We start from the raw sequence: 19,693 nt of genomic DNA, 5'->3' as shown, positions 1-19,693 counted from the left end.
TATATATGGGCTTAAACAGTCTCCTCGAGCATGGTTTGGTAGGTTCAGTGAGGTAGTAAAGAAGTTTGGTATGAAGCAGTGCAAAGTTGATCATTTTGTATTTAATCATGACTCTCTGGGAGGAAAAATACTGTTGGTGGTGTATGTAGATGATATTGTTATTACTGGGAATGATAACATGGGTATTGACAGACTGAAGACTTATCTGCAGGATCATTTTCAGACAAAGGATCTTGGTAAACTGAAATATTTCTTGGGGATAGAGGTAGCAAGATCCAAGTATGGTATTAATCTGTGCTAGAGGAAATATGTGCTTGATTTGTTGGAAGAAACAGACTTGTTGGGTGCTAAACCAACTGAAACACCTATGGACACAAATACCAGGCTAAGTAGTGATATGGGTGAAGTGTTTGAAGACCCGGGTAGATACCGACGAGTTGTGGGTAAACTGAACTACCTAACCATTACTAGACCAGACATCTCATTTGCGGTTAGTGTGGTAAGCCAGTTCATACAGAAACCTATGATTCCTCATTGGAATGTAGTTCTGAGAATTGTGAGGTATTTAAAAGGGGCTCCGGGTCGCGGTCTGATATACAAGAGTGACGGAAATTTTGAAATAGAAGGGTATTCTGATGCTGACTTGGCCGGTTTTATGTCTGGTAGGCGGTCTACCACAGGCTATTGCACTTTCCTGGGAGGTAACCTGATGACATGGAAAAGTAATAAGCAGACGGTCATGGCAAGAAGTAGTGCAGAAGCGGAATATAGGGCTATGGCGCATACTGCTTGTGAACTAGTGTGGCTAAGGAACCTTCTATAGGAAGTAGGGTACAACATCAATACTCTAATGAAGCTCTATTGTGACAATCAGGCTGCAGTTCATATTTCCTCTAATCCGGTGTTTCATGAAAGAACCAAGCACATTGAAGTTGACTGTCACTTTGTGAGGGAGAAGGTGCTGAATGGAGAGCTAGACACTACATATGTTAATACAGTAAACTAGTGGGCTGACTTATTTACAAAAACTTGAGTCGGGGAAGAGTGGACTACATATGTAACTGTTTTGGAATGGTAGAATACTGATATGTTTCATTCTATTGCCAATGGGCATATTTATACAGTAAGTTGCTGCAATAAATAGAAAGAAAGAAAAATAGAAAGAAAAGAAAATAGAAAGAAGAAAAAATAGAAAGAAGAGAAAATAGAAAGTACAAAAATAGAAAGAAAGAAATAGAAAGAAAAAACTTTCTAAATCAATCCTTCCACAATCCTAGGAATATATACAATTCTATTTTCAGATCTGAACCAGTAACCCCACGTTTTCCAACACTCCCCCTCAAGCTGGTGAATAGAGATCCTCCATTCCCAGCTTGGCTATAATTCTCCGAAAGTCTGTACTATTGAGCCCTTTAGTAAGTACATCGGCCAATTGTCCTTTTGTAGACACATAGGGAGTGCAAATCAACTTGCTATCCAGTTTCTCTTTTATAAAGTGTCGGTCAATTTCGATGTGCTTCGTCCTGTCATGTTGAATAGGATTGCGAGCAATATTGATGGCTGACTTGTTGTCACAATATAGTTTCATAGGCTCTTCTCGTGGAATCTTCAGGTCTTCTAAAATTATCTTCAACCAGAGTTGTTTCGACTGCTGCTACAGTAGTCCGAACAGGAAGAGGAGAAGAAGAAGAAGAAGAAGAAGAGAAGAAGAAGGGTCAGTCAAAAATCTAATGGTTAACCCATCCAGTCGACCCCCTTAATCTTTAATAGATTCTAATAATGTTTACAAAGACAGAAATGCCCTTACTTAAGTGTGGGGCAGAGTAACTCTAATAACACTGCCACATAAACAAGTTACTTAATAAACAGAAGAAGACTAAACTACCCCTATTCGGCACATCTTAACACTCCCCCTCAAGCTGGAGAATATATGTCATATAATCCCAACTTGTACATAGATAGTTCACTTTCCCTGAGCTTAGAGCTTTTGTAAACAAATCTGCCCACTGGTCATTGGAGCCCACATGTTCTGTATTTATCTCTCCGGCAAGAACCTTCTCTCTCACAAAGTGGCAATCAACCTCTATGTGCTTTGTTCTCTCATGAAAGACAGGATTGGATGAGATATGGAGTGCAGCTTGGTTGTCACAATACAATTTCATAGGTTTATCCATGTGAAACCCAATTTCTTGTAGGAGATTCCTCAGCAACACTAATTCATAGGTAGTGTGAGCCATGGCCCTATATTCGGCTTCAACACTGCTTCTGGCTACAACCGTCTGCTTTTTACTCTTCCATGTCACAAGATTTCCTCCCAGAAATGTGCAATAGCCTGTAGTAGATCTTCTGTCACTCACTGAGCCTGCCCAGTTTGCATCTGTATACCCAACTACTTCAAGTTTTCCTCCTGGTTTATACAATAGCCCATGGCCTGGAGCTCCTTTCAGATACCTCACAATTCTAAGGACTGCATCCCAGTGATGTATACGAGTGTTCTGCATGAATTGGCTCACCACACTGACTCCAAAGGAGATGTCGGGTCTCATGATAGTCAGATAGTTCAGCTTTCCCACTAGTCGTCTATACCTTCCAGGATCTTCAAATACTTCTCCTGTATCACTGCTCAACTTAACATTTGGTTCCATAGGGGTCTCAGTCGGTTTTGCACCTAATAGTCCTGTTTCTTCCAATAGATCAAGGACATATTTCCTTTGGCACAGATTCACACCTTGTTTTGACCTGGCAACCTCTATTCCTAAGAAATACTTTAATGTTCCAAGGTCTTTTGTTTGAAAATGATTTTGCAGAAATACCTTTAGTTTGCCAATCCCCAATTTATCACTACCAGTGATGACAATATCATCCACATAGACCACTAATAAAATCTTCCTAGATTCTGAGTCATAGCTGAACACTGAGTGATCAACCTGGCATTGCTTCATTCCAAAACTCTTCACCACTTCGCTGAACTTCCCAAACCAAGCACGTGGAGATTGCTTCAACCCATAAATTGCTTTCTTCAGCTTGCACACCTTACCACCCTCCCCCTGAGCAACAAACCCAGGTGGTTGCTCCATATATACCTCCTCCACTAGATCACCATGGAGGAAGGCATTCTTTATGTCAAGTTGAAGGAGAGGTCAATCAAACATAACTGCCAAGGAAATTAAGACACGAACGGAACCAATTTTAGCCATCGGAGAGAATTTCTCCATGTAGTCCACACCATACAACTGTGAGTAACCTTTAGCAACAAGTCTGGCCTTCAGACGCTCCACACTACCATCTGGCAAGTATTTCACAGTATACACCCATTTACAGCCCACAGCATGCTTACCAGGTGGGAGAGTAGTAAGTTCCCACGTTTGAGTATGTTGAAGAGCAAAAAGTTCCTCCTCCATTGCCCGCCGCCATCCAGGTGAACTAAGAGCTTCTTGAACATTGTTAGGTATGGAAATAGAAGACAAAAGTGAAACAAACTGGTGATGTGAGGTAGAAAGACGAGATAATGAAACAAAATTGGAAATGGGATGGAGTGTAGAACTACGTTTACCTTTCCGTAAGGCAATGGGTAGGTCAAGATCTGAAGGTTCAGCAATAGGCACCATGAGAGGATTCGCATATGAGGTAGAAGCAGGAGGAGGGGCCGGTGTTGTTCGACGTGTATACACTTGTCGGATCGGTGGTCGTTCAGTGGTGACCTGCACTGGATGAGGAGAGGAGTCTACTCCAACAACAGCCTCTGGAACTGAATCAATGACAGGAAGAGGAAGAGGAGGTAAGGGTGAGGACAAGGGTGCTTCATGACTGGAGAAGAAGGGGACAACTCAAAAAAGGTGACATCAGGGCAGACATAGCACTTTCGGGCAATGGGATTATAACACTTGTACCCTTTTTGAGTCCGAGAGTAGCCAAGGAAGACACATTTAATTGAGCGTGCATCTAGCTTGTCTATTCCAGGACTCAGATTATGAACAAAGCACACACAACCAAAGACACGAGGAGTTAATGGAAACGGAGATAAAGTGGGAAACAAGATGGAGAAGGGGGACCGACCATGAAGAATAAAAGAGGGCATCCGATTAATGAGAAAACATGCAGTGAGTACAACATCACTCCAAAACCGTTTAGGAACATGCATGTGGTGAAGCATAGACCGAGCAATTTCAAGAAGATGACGATTCTTCCGTTCAGCCACCCCATTTTGTTGAGGGGTGAAAGCACACGAGGTCTGATGAATAATGCCATGCTGTTCTAAATACTGTTGAAATGCAGTAAGAAAGTATTCACGACCATTATCTGAACGGAGAACTTTGATTGGAACACCAAATTGTGTGCGTATTTCAGCATGGAATTTTTGAAAAATGGAAAATAATTCACTTCTTTCTTTCATTAAGTAAATCCATGTCATTCTTGAACAATCATCAATAAAGGAGACAAAATACTTGTACCCATTATAAGACTCTATTTTGATTGGACCCCAAACATCTGAATGAACCAAAGAAAAAGGACTCAACATACGACTCTCAACTCTTGGACTGAAGGACACACGACGGTGTTTACTAAACTTACATGACTCACATTGTAAAACTGACAATTGACTCAATGATGGAACCAACATCTTGACAACCTTGAGAGATGGATGTCCTAGTCGGCAATGCCATTGTAGAGGAGTAAGGGAAGTCTGAAGTGCAATTGAAGATCCACCGCCGTCAAGGTAATACAATCCACCAGCTTCATGCCCCCCACCAATCTTCTTCCCCGTCTTGAGATCCTGAAAAACACAAGTGGAAGGAAAGAAGGTAACAGAATAGTTAAGAGCTTTGGTTATTTTACTAACAGACATAAGATTGAATGGAAACTTAGGTACATATAAAACAGATGATAAGGGGACAGAAGCTAAGTCAACATTACCAACACCACAGATGGGAGATGAGGACCCATTGGCAAGTGTAACAGTTTGTGATGTGGAGATTTCAGAAAGAGAAGAGAACACACCTGGAGTCCCGGTCATATGATCTGAGGCTCCAGAGTCAATAATCCAGGAAGGAGTTTTAGATGACATGCAAGCAATACCTGATTGGGCATATGTGGCAGTGGTATGCTGTGAAGTAGTTTGAAGGAACCGTTCATACTCATCACGCGGAACACTCACCATCTCCCTCCCAGAAGTAGATGTAGATGTGGGAGGTGTTCGGTCTGCCAGTTTACTGTCACTAATAGCAACCTCGCTTGCTATAGCATGATTAGCCCATTTAGAGGGAGGGCCATGTAGGTCATAACAGAAATTCACTGTGTGTCCATCCCTACCACAATGAGTACACTTCCTTGTAGAGTTGTTTTTTCCTCTGCCACGGCCTCCCCCTGAGTCACGGCCACCCCGACCAATCATGGAATTGCCACGGCCCCCTCTGGAATGACCTCCCCCTCTTATACTATGTCCACCACCTCTAGCTGTCACAAGTGCTGATCTATCATACTGTGTGGGGTTCTCTGTCTGGCCCAAAGAAATTCTACGAAGTCTTGAGAATACTTCCTCAAGTGTAAGAAGAGTAGAGCCCCCCAATATTTGAGCTCTAACTGGTTCATATTCCAACTTCAGCCCCACTAAAAATCTTGTAACATCTAGCTGCTCCCTTTGCTGTTGCTGAACTTGAATATCTGGAGTAAGGGGATGATAAACATTGAGTTCATTCCTTATATTCTTCATGCAGGCATAGTACTCTCCTAGTGTTTTGGTTCCTTGTTGTAAATCAAAGTACTCTTGATACAGCTGATATACTCTTGTTGTGTTATCTTGTCTAGAATATAGCTTCTTAGCATGCTCCCATATATCCTTAGCTGTATCAAGGAACATGAAGTTGGCACTGATTTTGGGTTTCATACTATACCACAACCAAGTCATGATTTGAGCATTTTCTTGTTCCCAATCATCAAACCCTGGAGAGTCAACCGGTGGCTTCTCATCTCTTACATGCTTTACTTTCTTCTTTGCCTTGAGAAAAACTTCCACTGATTTAGCCCATGGAACATAGTTCTCCCCATTTAGCTTAATTGAGGTCATTTGTACCCCTAGGTAGTCGGAGGAAATTACTACACTAGGTTTCTGATCATTGTAGCCATCTCCTATTGCTGCCATTGTACTCTTTCATAGTTGTCTCTAACTTTACTTCTCAGCTACAAGCTGATTGATGTTGTTCACAGTTTGATATTTCAGCACCTATTGTAGCCTCAAAACACCACAATGGAAGCACACACTTGTTCTTATTCACACTACTGCTGACTTCACACACTTATGTCCCACATAAGCATCAGTTTACCATTCACTAATCACAAGTACAGGCCCTCTTACAACCACTCAAGCATCACAACACAGCCAAATCTGCTGCACCCAGTTCAGACTTGTTTAACACACTTAAGAGGGCATTACACAACCACAAGGAGTTCGGCAAGGTCACTGCATTCTACCTTACACTACTCGGCCACTTGCAGCAGCCCTAACACCATTCAACAACTTACAGCAGCCCTACACCATTCGGCTACTGCACACACAGCCCTTCCTAGGGCAACAATGAACCTAGTTCTCTAGGTTCTACTCAATACTAACAGCTTCTTGTAGGGTTTCCACCCAGAAATATAAGTAACACTAGAAGAAGAGAGAACCGACCTTCCTTTGAGAATATCAATCAACCATTCACTGCTGAAGTCACTTTCCTTGTTGAAGAAGGTTATGCGCAGCAGAGAGACAAGCTGTAATGTTTCTGACCTAGGGCGAACCAGTTCTCTCCATCGACTGACCAGAAATGAAGGTGAAGAGTCACGAACAATGCTGAGGTGCTTTACCAACTGACGTAGGTCAGGAGCATGGCTCTGATACCATGTTTCAACTGCTGCTACAGTAGTCCGAACAGGAAGAGGAGAAGAAGAAGAAGAAGAAGAAGAAGAAGAAGAAGAAGAAGAGAAGAAGAAGGGTCAGTCAAAAATCTGATGGTTAACCCATCCAGTCGACCCCCTTAATCTATATTAGATTCTAATAATGTTTACAAAGACAGAAATGCCCTTACTTAAGTGTGGGGCAGAGTAACTCTAATAACACTGCCACATAAGCAAGTTACTTAATAAACAAAAGAAGACTAAACTACCCCTATTCGGCACATCTTAACAAGAGTAATTCACACATTCCTTGTGCCATAGCCCTGAATTCTGCCTCTGCACTTGACCGAGCCACTTCATTTTGCTTCTTACTCCTCCAAGTGACTAAGTTTCCTCCTAAGAAGGTACAGTAACCAGAAGTGGACCATCTATCTACTGGAGATCCTGCATAATCGGTCGTGTATGTGCAAGATAAATGAGTTTTCCAACTAGTCTTTGGAACATCTCCTTGTCTACACTTGCATTCTTGTTGGCTTCTCCAAGTTTATGATTGGGATCTATAGGCGTGGAAGTTGATTTACATGCCATATTTCCTGTTTCTCTCAAAAGATCAACAACATACTTTTGTTGAGAGATAAAGATGCCTTGTTTAGAATGTGCAACTTCAATTCCGAGAAAATACTTTAGTCTCCCCAAGTCTTTTATCTCAAATTCTCTGGCAATGTAGTTTTTCAATGCTTCCTTCTCCTTTTTATCATTCCCAGTAACGATTATATCATCCACATAGACTAATAGTGCAGTAACTCCCCCTGAGGCTGTGTGTTTGATAAACAATGTGTGGTCACCTTGACTTTGCTTGTAACCTGTACTCAGCATTACCTTCGTAAACCTTCCAAACCATGCTCTCGGAGATTGTTTGAGACCGTATAGTGCTTTCTTCAACCGACAGACTTTGTTCCCTTTAATGCCTTCTCCAAAACCCGGTGGAATGTCCATGTATATCTCCTCTTCTAGATCACCATGGAGAAACGCATTTTTTACATCAAACTGTTGCAAATCCCAATTATAGTTAGCAGCCAACGACAGTAACACCCTTACTGTATTCATTTTAGCTACTGGGGCAAAAGTCTCCTGATAATCTACCCCATAAGTCTGTGTATATCCCTTGGCTACCAAGCGTGCTTTGTACCTTTCTAATGACCCATCAGATTTGTACTTAATTGTGAACACCCATTTACAACCTACCGTCTTTTTGTTTCTTGGTAGATCCATAACTTCCCATGTGTTGTTTTTTTCTAATGCCTCCATTTCCACTCTCATGACTCTTCTCCACTCCTTATTCGAAAGTGCCTCAGCTAGAGTATTAGGAATTGAAATGGTGTTAAGGCTGGCTAGAAAACTTTTATGGGATTTAGAGAATTTTTGGAATGATACATATTTGGCTAAAGGGTACAATGGGCGTTTGGTACATTCTCTGGTTCCTTTTCTTAGTGCAATAGGTAGGTCATACTTATACTCAGACTGTGAAGGTGTAGGTTCAAGTTCTAAGCATCCCTCAGTTCTAGGATTAGGAGTTGAATCTTGGACTTGCACAGGTTGAGGATTTGGATTTTTCCTCCTAGAGTAAACCTGCATATATCTCACATTATCATGCACATCATTCGTGGGGTTAACAGTGTCCGAATTTGGTTCAATGGTCGGGTTGTTTGACTCTTGTTGAGACTCGGGAATGTGGGGCTCAGAGGAATGTGACTCAGAGGGATGTGATTCTTGACGATTGAATGTTTGTAAGGAGGCCTTATCTTCCATTAATGAGGGCTCCCCCTGAAGATAAGGTTGAGTGAAAAAAGATTTTCCTTCCTCAAATGTGACATCGATGGAGGTGTAGAATTTTCTAGTGGCTGGATGATAACATTTATAACCTTTCTGAGTTGGGGAATATCCCAAGAAGACACACCTGATTGCTCGTGGGTCTAATTTTCCCTTATTATGGACATGAACAAAGGCAGTGCAGCCAAAAATTCTTGGTGTGAGATTATTTGAGGCTCGAATATCAGGGTAAAATTGAGAAAGGACTTGTATTGGGCTTCGGTTGTCAAGAACTTTAGATGGTAGTCTATTTATGGTGTAGGCAGCACTAAGGACAGCTTCCCCCCAATATTGTTTTGGCACCTGATTTTGAAAGAGAAAGGCTCAGGTGGTTTGCAAAAGATGGCCATTTTTTCTCTCAGCTACCCCATTCTGTTGGGGAGTGTTAACACAGGAGGATTCATGCACAATGCCTTCTTTCTGAAAAAATGGGGACAAATTCTGATTAAAATAATTTGTAGCATTATCAGATTGAAACCTTTTAATTCTCACACCAAACTGAGTTTGGACCATGTTATGAAAGTTGTAAGAATCGTACCCACATCAGATCTAGACTTAAGAAGAAAAATCCATGTGACCCTAGTGCAATCATCAATAAAGGTGACGAACCATCTGGAACCAGTAATGTTGGGAATTTGAGAAGGGCCCCATATATCCGAATGAATCAAATAAAAAGGAGTTGAAGATCTTTTATTGCTGATTGGGAAAGAAACCCTTTTGTGCTTAGCTAGTTCACAAACATCACAATGAAAGGTTTCAACATCAATTCCTTTAAACAAGGAAGGAAGCATTGTTTTTAAAATAGGAAATGAAGGATGACCAAAACGGAAATGATGACGCCAAATTAAATCTTTATTGGAGGTAGATAAGAATGACTCGTGTGTGACATGCATAACAATGTGAGATGATTTGCTGGTTGCTTCAAGGTAGTAGAGTCCATCTCTTTCCTTAGCAAGTCCAATCTTCTTCCCCGAAACCTGGTCCTGAAATACACAGTAAGAAGGGAAGAACACAACATTGTAGTTCACATCCTGGGTGAGTTTATGTATAGAGATAAGGATAGTGAATAACTTAGGAACATGAAGCACATTTTTAAGTAATAGGGATGGAGTAATTTGAATATTCCCAATCCCTGCCACTGTGGTGAAAGAACCATCAGCAACAGAAATTTTTCTATTACTAGGACAGGGTGTATAGGTGAGAAAATGTAGTGAAGAGGGTGTCATGTGGTCAGTAGCTCCAGAATCAAGAATCCATGGAAAAACACTAGCCGAGGCATGTAATCCTAGAGATATAGACTCACCTGAGAGAGAAAGAGAGGTAGAACCACTTCCTGGTTTCAAGGATTTCAGGAAGCACCTTAGCCTTTCAATTTCTTCATCATTAAATGGTCCCTGACTTGAGTGTATTGCTGCGGGGTTGTGGAGACATTATGGGCCTGTTGAACTCCTTTTGAAACTCCTCGATTTCCCCATTCCTTGCTGGATGTGGGAGGTTTCCCATGAAGTTTCCAGCACCGATCTTTCGTGTGTCTGGGCTTCTTGCAATAGGTGCACCAGAGGTTATCGTTAGAGTCACGGGTGGTTGTGTCACGAGCCATGTTGTGATTGTTCTCACCCTTTGAACCACTGTAACTTCCTCCCCTTGCCACCATGGCTGAGCCTTCGGGATCTTTAGGCTCAAGCATGATTCCACGACGGCTTTCCTCAACTCTGACAAGGGCTATGACTTCATTCAATGGAGGCACTTCTTCTTTGCCAAGAATTTGTATTCGGACCTGATCAAATTCAGCATTCAGTCCGACCAAAAAATCATACATCCTATCTCTTTCAATAAAATTCTTCAAGATCACAGCATCATCTGCGCACTTTGTCTCAAGAACCCGATAATGATCAAGCTCATGCCATAAATTTTGCAGCAGATTTGCATACTCTGTAACACTCCTACTCCCTTGTTTGGCCGCCACAGTCTTCACTTTGACTCATAGACACAAGCAGCATCATGGGCTTTGGAATAGGTTTGTCGGACAGCATCCCAAATAGCCTTTGCAGAGGGAAGAAACATACAAGTATCACTGATCTCGGGTGTCATTGAACTCCACAACCATGACATAATCATGGAGTCCTCTTCGTCCCAAGCATCAAAATTTGGCTCGCCCAACCTTGGTCCTGTTCCAAGGAGGTGACTAATTTTTCCTTTTCCCTTCAAATAGGTACGCACTTGTTGTGACCACATCAAGTAATTCTGGCCATTCTGTCTATATGTTGCCTGAATATTCTACAAATCACTAGTGTGAGGATGAGAATTTGTTGCTCCTTCATCGGTTTGGACGGGAGCACTTGTTGCAGTCATGTCAGACATTGTTAATGGAGGAAAAATAAGGCCAGCAGGAAAGGAGAATAAAAGAACACTTCTAGTTACAGATCAACACTGAAGGCCAGAAGAGAAAAACACAAAAAACTGGCAATGAAGGCCAAAAAAATCTCAAGGTTGACAAACCTAGAGCTCTGATACCATGTTTTGGAATGGTAGAATACTGATATGTTTCATTCTATTGCCAATGGGCATATTTATACAGTAAGCTGCTGCAATAAATAGAAAGAAAGAAAAATAGAAAGAAAAGAAAATAGAAAGAAGAAAAAATAGAAAGAAGAGAAAATAGAAAGTACAAAAATAGAAAGAAAGAAATAGAAAGAAAAAACTTTCTAAATCAATCCTTCCACAATCCTAGGAATATATACAATTCTATTTTCAGATCTGAACCAGTAACCCCACGTTTTCCAACAGTAACAAGCTAGGAGTATATGATATATACTCACCATCTTGAGGGGGAGTGTTAGCGTAGGGGTATTTCTGTCCTTATGCCCAGATTAAGGTTGTTGATCTGTAATGTTGTGTTAGAACCAGTGCTCCTTCCTTAAATAAGGGCACATATGTCTTTTCAATTACTTTAATAATAAAAAAGCACTATCTGGCCGAATGGGAGTTGTGTTCTTGAGACTTCCAGTTCGAACCAGACTTTCTCCTTTTCTCTTTCTCTCTTTCTTCCACCTTTCTACCTCTTTCTACATAACCGATCTCAAACAAATAGAACTCCAAGGCAGGCCGAATCATAACACAGAACTTTAACCCCTTCACCCACTTCACAGAATCACCGAAAGCCTAACTTACAAGCTCCTCCTGTAGCAATGACTTGAAGAAGATTTGATCCTTGATCAGATTGCTCTGAATAAAACCCTAATTGGTATTATTTACACTAAGGGGATCACCCAACTCTACTATTCTTCGATTTATTGAAGGAAAAGGATGTGCTGTGGAGGACTAAGAAGTCTTCTAGTTCCTGTTTATGTATTTCTCTGATTCATTTCTTGTTTCTTTTTCTTTCTATTTTAAATTATTGGCAAAGAAGTCTCTCACATTCTGTCAAAGAAAATGGGGATTTTTTTGGGGTGTAAGACAGGTGAGAAATGCAAATATTTTCTTCTGCTTTGTGTTTGAAGCCCATATTAACGAATCATGAAATAAAGATATATTATTGTTCCGAAAAAAGAATTAGAAAGTTTAAAGATTCCATTTTTTGAAAATATGAAAAATCAGCATGGTTAAAAAGACTTTTTGATGGTTCTGTTAGAAAACTCTGACAGGGGAGGTTTTAGTCCTTTCTGAAAATAGAGGGGAGGTTTGAGTATTTATAAAAAATGTCATTGGAGGTTTGAGTCTCTTGCCCTAAAATAAACATGTGTGGGACCTTGCAATAAAACTATCTTTTTGGTGTCTATCACCTCATCTATGCTTCTTGTGCAAAGCCAATAGTGAAAATTCTTTCCATGTTCTAATCTCCTGCAACTTTGTGTCTCTATTTGGGAGCATTTTTTTCTTGCTATTTGGGTGCAGGTGGTCTCTTCCTAGTGACCTAAAAAAACCTGCTTGAAGATTTGTTTTTCTCTCATCCAAGAGAGAAAGGTGGTGAAATTATGTAGAGATGTGTAAGAGTAGTGATTCTATGGCGTGTATGGGAAGCAAGGAATGCTTGACTATTGAATGAAAAGGAAAAGGAATTAAGAAACATTATTGATTATCACTGTAGAGGTGGCTCATTGGGTCAAAACCGTGGAGCTATTTGCACCATATGTGACAAATGACATCATAAAAAAATTGGGGAGAAATGGCTGATTCTATCCTTGCCAGGTCAAGAATACTTGATCAACAGTGCCCACCACAGACTCATCTCCTTAAGCTGAATTTTGTTGGTTGCAGCCTAGGCAACCCTGGACCATCAGGAGTTGGGGGAGTGATCAGAAATCATGTGGTAGATGTTCTGTTTATCTATTCTGTGCCTATTGGTATGGGGGATTCAATCAGGCAGACCTTATGGTTGTTCTAACAGGGTTGAAAAGGGCTAAACTTATTAGCTACAGAAATCTGATTATTGAAGGGGATTCAATGGTAAATAACAGGTTAGCTGGGAAGTAATTTGGAGGGTCCTTGGCGATACAGATATCAGATTAGAAAAGCTAAAGAACTAGTGATGGATTTGGGATCAGTCATAAGGTGGATACCTAGATTTTCTAACAGTGAGCAGATTGGATAGCTAAAAGGGGGTGGCAAGGAATCGGATGTTTGAGACATTGTAAATCTGCAATAACTGCCATGTACATTAACATTTACATCAATGATATAATATTTACACTTTGTTAAAAAAAATACCAATGCTTATATGAAATTGAAATTTCAGTGCATGTTGATTATACGTTGGCTGTTTCCTCTACAGGAGATATATCGCATTAAACTTCCTGGTCCACCTAATATTGGAGAAGGAAAGCCTGAAAACCAAAACCATGCAATAATTTTTACACGTGGTGATGCTTTGCAAACAATTGATATGAACCAAGTAGGCTCTTTATACATTGCTCTATAGAGTATGATATTTGTATCTCTTGTTTTCACAATGCATGGTTTTGCAGGACAACTATATGGAAGAAGCCTTCAAAATGAGAAATGTTCTGCAAGAATTTCTACGAAATCATGGACGACAACCTCCTACTATTATTGGTTTGAGAGAATACATATTCACAGAAAGGTTACGAAACTTTAGACTTTCTGCTAATAGCTACCATATGTTTTATTTACTGGCACAAAGAATCCAGACAACTTTATTTCTGAAGATCCATTGAATTCAAATCTATAAAAATTATGGGGTTGGCATATAAAGAGTTTGCAAAATCATAAAAGAAATTACTTATAAGCCCTCAAAAGGTAACAGGCAATGCATGGACTAATTTGTAATTACCTTTTCATACTTGGACAGTTACAATATTACATAATAAAAGTTCAAATGTAGAAAGAATCCAAATTTGTGATCAAGTTACAGATTTAACATTTATCATTAAGGAAACATAAATTCTGTTGCTGGAGGTGATAACATATGAAAGCAATAGACTGTATTGTGGTTCATCTGTTAAATTCTACTCTGTATAACTAAGGCTATTCTTGTCCAGAAGCTGAAGTGAAGAGAAGAGAGGAAATGAGAGAGGAGAGATTTGAGAGCTCAAAGAGATGCTGGCAGCGCCAGCTTTTTAGTATTTATTTTAGGGCGACTAAATCGTAACATAAAGAGGGGAATTACAATAGTACCCCTGCAACACTAACAGAAATAAAACACAAAGAAAAAACAACTTATAACCAGCCTTTTAATACTCCCCCTCAAGTTGGGACATAGATGTCAATCATGCCCAACTTGTCACATAGATCATTGTGCCGCAAATGATGTAACCCTTTTGTGAAGATGTTTGCAAGTTGATCTTTGGACCGGACATAGGGGGTGCACACTTCCCCTTTGACAACCTTTTATTTGATAAAATGCTTGTCTACCTCAATGTGTTTGGTTCTATCATGCAGTACTGGGTTAGCAACAATGTTTATGGCTGCCTTGTTGTCACAATATAAAGTCATAGGTCCATCAACTGTAAATCCCAGTTCACTCAATAGATTTTTTAGCCACATTATTTCAGCCACTCCATGAGACATTGCTCTATATTCAGCTTCAGCACTGGATCTAGCCACCACGTTCTGCTTTTTGCTTCTCCAAGTGACTAGGTTTCCTCCCACAAAGGTACAGTATCCACTGGTAGACTTCCTATCATCCAGTGATCCTGCCCAATCTGCATCAGTATACACTTCAACCTTCAAATGTTTGTGCATTTGGAACAATAAACCTGCACTTTGGAATTTATTAAGATATCTGAGAATTCTTTCAACTACTTCAAGGTGAGTGGTCTTAGGAGCACGCATGAATTGACTAAGAACACCCACTACATAAGCAATGTTTGTCTGAGTCATGGAGAAATATAGCAGTCTTCCTATGAGCCTCTGAAATTGCTTCACATCTTTGATGAATTCACCTGGGAACTCACTTAATTTGTGATTAGGATCAATAGGAGAATCAACGGGTTTCACTCCCAATTTTCTTATATTCTGTAACAGATCTAGGACATACTTTCTCTAAGAAATGAAGATGCCCTTTTGTGAGCGAGCAACTTCAATTCCAAGAAAGTATCTCAAAGGACCTAGATCTTTCACCTCAAACTGAGTAGCAAATTCCCTTCAATCTTTGAATTTCATCTTTCCAATCACCAGTGATAACTATATCATCAACATACACTATTAGGTCTGCAATTTTCCCTTCCCCTCTTTTCACAAACAATGTATGATCAGATTGGCATTTCTTGTAGCCCTTTTGTTGTACAGCTACCTGGAATCTGCTGAACCAAGCTCTTGGTGATTGTTTCAGGCCATAAAATGACTTTTTTAACTTGCATACCTTTTGTTCATTACCTTGAGCTCGGAAACCAGGGGGTTGTACCATGTACACCTCTTCTTCTAAATCACCATTTAGAAATGCATTCTTGATGTCCAATTGGTGAAGGTCTCAATCGAAGTTAGCAGCTAAAGAGAAGAGAACCCTAATGGAGTTCATCTTAGCAATTGGTGCAAAAGTTTCTGCATAATCCACCCCATACACTTGAGAGAACCCTTTTGCCACTAGATGAGCTTTATACCTTTCCACTGTGCCATCTACCCTATGTTTCATTGTATACACCCATTTACATCCAACTGGTTCTTTTCCCTCAAGAAGATCCACCAATTCCCATGTACCATTTTTATGTAATGCATTAATTTCTCCCTTCATTGCATCTATCCATTCAAGCACTGAGAGAGCTTCCGCCACATTCTTAGGAGTAGGAACACAGTCAATGGAAGAGAGGAATGCCCGAAAGGAAGGTGAAATGTTTTCATAGGAAACCAAATGGGAAATGGGGTGCTTGGTGGTGCAAGACCTAACACCCTTTTAGTAAGCAATAGGAAGGTTAACATCATTAGCACTGGAGGAAGGAGCACTTGATGACAACGACAGAAAACACGGAAGGGAGGAGGATCAGGTAGAGGAGGGAGTTGAATTCGAGGTAGAGGAGGATTCTGAACCTGTTTGTCCTCATGCCTACACTCCCCTTAAGGAGAAATAGGACAGAAAGGTTTACTCTCAAAAAGGAGACATCCATGGAAACATGATATTTTTGAGAGACGGGATCAAAGCACCAATACCCCTTGTGATTTGTAGGGTACCCTAAGAATATGCAAGGAATAGCACGAGGATCAAATTTCCCACGAGCAGGTGATAGGTTTTGAACAAAGCAACGACAATCAAAAATACAGAGAGGATTAGACAAAAGAGGAGCCTTGGGAAACAGAAGTTGATGTGGGGCTTTGTACTCTAACCACCGAGAGGGCAAGCAGTTAATGAGATAAGCAGCACAAAGGATAGCTTCAAGCCAAAAGTGTTTGGGGACATTCATATGAATCAATAATCCCTAAACTACTTCAAGAAGATGGCGGTTCTTTCTTTTAGCGACACCATTTTGTTGTGGTGTCCGGGCATAGGAGGTACGGTGGAGTGATCCACGTGAAGTAAAGAACTCCGTAAGATCATTATGTCAGTATTCTTTTGCATTATCAAATTAGAAGATTTGGATTTCGGTTTGAAATTGTGTGAAAATCATTCTTTAGAAATCTTGGATAATTTTTGGTACTTCATCCCTTCTTCGCATGGGATATACCCATGTGTATCTGGAATAATCGTCAATAAAGGTAATAAAATACTTGTAGCCACTTTCAGATGGTAAAGTAACTAGTTCCCAAACATCAGAGTGAACAATATGAAAAGGAAATTCAGATTTATTATTCTTTGAAGAAAAATGAGTTCTGCAATGTTTATTCAATTGACAAGTTTGACATATCAACTCTGACATTGACACCGACTTAAACAAATCTGGAAATACAATTTTTATGGAATCAAAGGATAAATGACCCAGACAACTGTGCCAAAAATAGGCTTGACTCTTAATAGACTGACTCTTAGACTTTGTAGGCCAGCCTTATTCTCCAGCAAGTAGACATCATTCACCATACGCCCTCTACCAATCATCTTCCCCGAGTCCAAATCCTGAATTACACAATAAGAAGGGAAGAAGGTTACTGAACAGTTTAAAGAATTGGTTATACTACTAACAGAAAACAAATTAATAGGGAATTGAGGAACACGTAAAACATTAGAAAGTGTAGGACCAAAAGGAAGAGAAATAGTTCCTTGGCCAGCTATGGTAGAGAATGAACCATCAACCAGCCTCACTTTATCTCTTCCAGAGAGAAGATGGTAGGCCTGAAAGTAGGTAAACTTATCGATCATATGCTTTGACGCTCCAGAATCAACTATCCAAGGAAAGTTAGAGGAACGAGATAATACATGGAGAGCTGTGGCAGAATTACCTAATGTAGACACATATGAAGTTGATGGAGGAGGGGCATCCATCTGGCGAATTGCCCTACCATAAAGTTCTAAATGATCATGGAAGGAATTAATGATATCCTCCCTAGGGTCAAAATCAGTGGTTTCTGTCTAAACTACAGTAGTAGTAGGGGGCTGGTTCTCCTGAGTAGCCATGTTGGCTGTAGTGAATTTTCTTAAACCTTGCTGTCCTAACTTCTTATTTAGATCTGAACCCTATTTATTACTCAATTTCTAAGCCTATTTCGGCTTCCCATGAAGGTCCTAACATGTGTCACAAGTGTGTCGAGGCTTCTGGCAATGGGTGCACCATAATTTTTCTTTGTCATCCCCCCTTTTTTGAGAGTTTCCCTTCTTAAAAGGATATCCCCCACTTGTAACAAGACTTCCTTTTGTTGCCAACACAACTGCATTTCCCCCAGAATTATTCATTAGATTTCTTCTACTTTCCTTTGACTGGACTAGAGCATATACCTCTTGAACAGAAGGGAGATCCTTGCTTCCAAGGATCTGCACTCTAATGGATTCATATATAGGGTTCTAGCCAAGGAGGAAGACAAAGACCCCTTTGCTGAGAAACAAGAGACTTATATTCTTTCGCATCTTCGTCACACTTCCAATCAACACTCTGATAGTGATCCAACTCTTTCCAAATGGAAGACAAGTTTGAGTAGTTCACAGAGAGACTCCTCTCCCCTTGTTTGCAAGTAGAGGTTTCTTCCTATAACCGATAGATCTTTGCATGGTGTCTCAATTCAGAATAGGTTGACTTTCCTTGTTCCCAAATCTCATAAGCTGTTTCAGCCCACATAAAATTTCTTCTCACTTGAGGTTGCATAGACACTAAGAGCCATGATATTACCATGTTGTTCTCCGGGTTCCATCTATCATGCTTAGCACTCCCAGAATTAGGTTCTTTAATTCTTCCATTTATATAGCCTATTTTTCCCCTTGCAGCAATGTATAGCCTGATCCCCTTCAACCACTCTAAGTAATTTAGACCATCAAGAGGTATGACAGCCATAGGGAAGGATAAATCCATACCCCACTTAGTCCATTCTGCATTGATGAAACACAGGAGGTGGCTGAGTCTTCACTATTCATGATACCTGGTTTCGGTCACACTAGAAGTGGTTGAATCTTCACCAAACAAAAAAACAGTCCGACCTGTCCAAGAATGACATGAATTTATCTTATGAAAGATCGTAGTGAATTGTTCTCCATTTTTCAGAAATTGTATACTGAAATACGTACACAATTTGGTGTTCATATTAAAGCTCTTCGCTCAGACAATGCAAAAGAGTACATATCAACACCATTTCAGCAATACTTAGAGCATCATGGGATAATTCATCAAACCTCGTGCTCCTGCACCCCACAACAGAACGGTGTGGCTGAACGAAAAAATCGACATCTCCTTGAAACTGCTCGGTCTATGATGTTTAATATGAATGTCCCAAAGCATTTTTGGAATGATGCTGTCCTCACATCATGTTTTCTCATCAATCGGATGCCCATGTCCATCCTTGGAAGTCAATCCCCTTCTCCGTGTTGTTTCCCACCTTGTCTCCGTTTCCTCTTACTCCGAGAGTCTTTGGGTGTGTCTGCTTTGTCCCAAATTTGGGCCCTGGTTTAAACAAGTTAGATGCACGAGCTACGAAGTGCATCTTCCTTGGATACTTCAAGACTCAAAAAGGGTATAAGTACTATAACACTCACTCTCATAAGTCATTTTTTTGCTCCGATGTCACCTTCTTTGAATCGGTTCCTTCTTTCTCCTTCCCCTATAGTTCCTCTTTTTGTCCCTATTGAGGATCCTCTTCCTGTGGTCCCCATTCCAGTTGCAGTCCCCCCTGTAGTTCCTCCTCCCATGCTAGTTACTACTGAGAGGCCACCAATCAGACAAGTGTATACTCATAGACAAGCACCGGCCCCTCCTCCACTTCAGCCCTCATCGATAGATCCTATGGTTTCTCCTCCTCCCTCGGACCTTGATCTTCCTATTGCCATGCAGAAAGGTAAACGCACTTGTACTTCTCATCCTATTTCACACTATGTTTCAGTTGCTCACCTTTCTGCTTCTCATCACCACTTTATATTTTTGCTCTC

At 40.5% G+C, this 19,693-nt stretch overlaps 1 protein-coding gene across 2 annotated transcripts in view; it reads left to right on the top strand.

Moving 5' to 3' along the window:
* The window catches only part of GSL04 (glucan synthase-like 4), a 133,830-nt gene that overhangs the window by 94,753 nt on the left and 19,384 nt on the right, over positions 1–19,693 (top strand). For both annotated transcript variants that reach the window (XM_010259460.3, XM_010259458.3), the window contains exons 35-36: positions 13,514–13,633; positions 13,707–13,822. In XM_010259460.3, the coding sequence (XP_010257762.1) occupies positions 13,514–13,633; positions 13,707–13,822 (236 nt within the window). The remainder of the gene's footprint in view (positions 1–13,513; positions 13,634–13,706; positions 13,823–19,693) is intronic.

This window comes from Nelumbo nucifera, chromosome 3, assembly GCF_055504915.1.
Source record: "Nelumbo nucifera cultivar China Antique chromosome 3, China Antique-T2T, whole genome shotgun sequence".
NCBI classification, from domain to species: Eukaryota; Viridiplantae; Streptophyta; class Magnoliopsida; order Proteales; family Nelumbonaceae; genus Nelumbo; species Nelumbo nucifera.
This window is presented reverse-complemented; position numbering and strand designations above follow the sequence as displayed.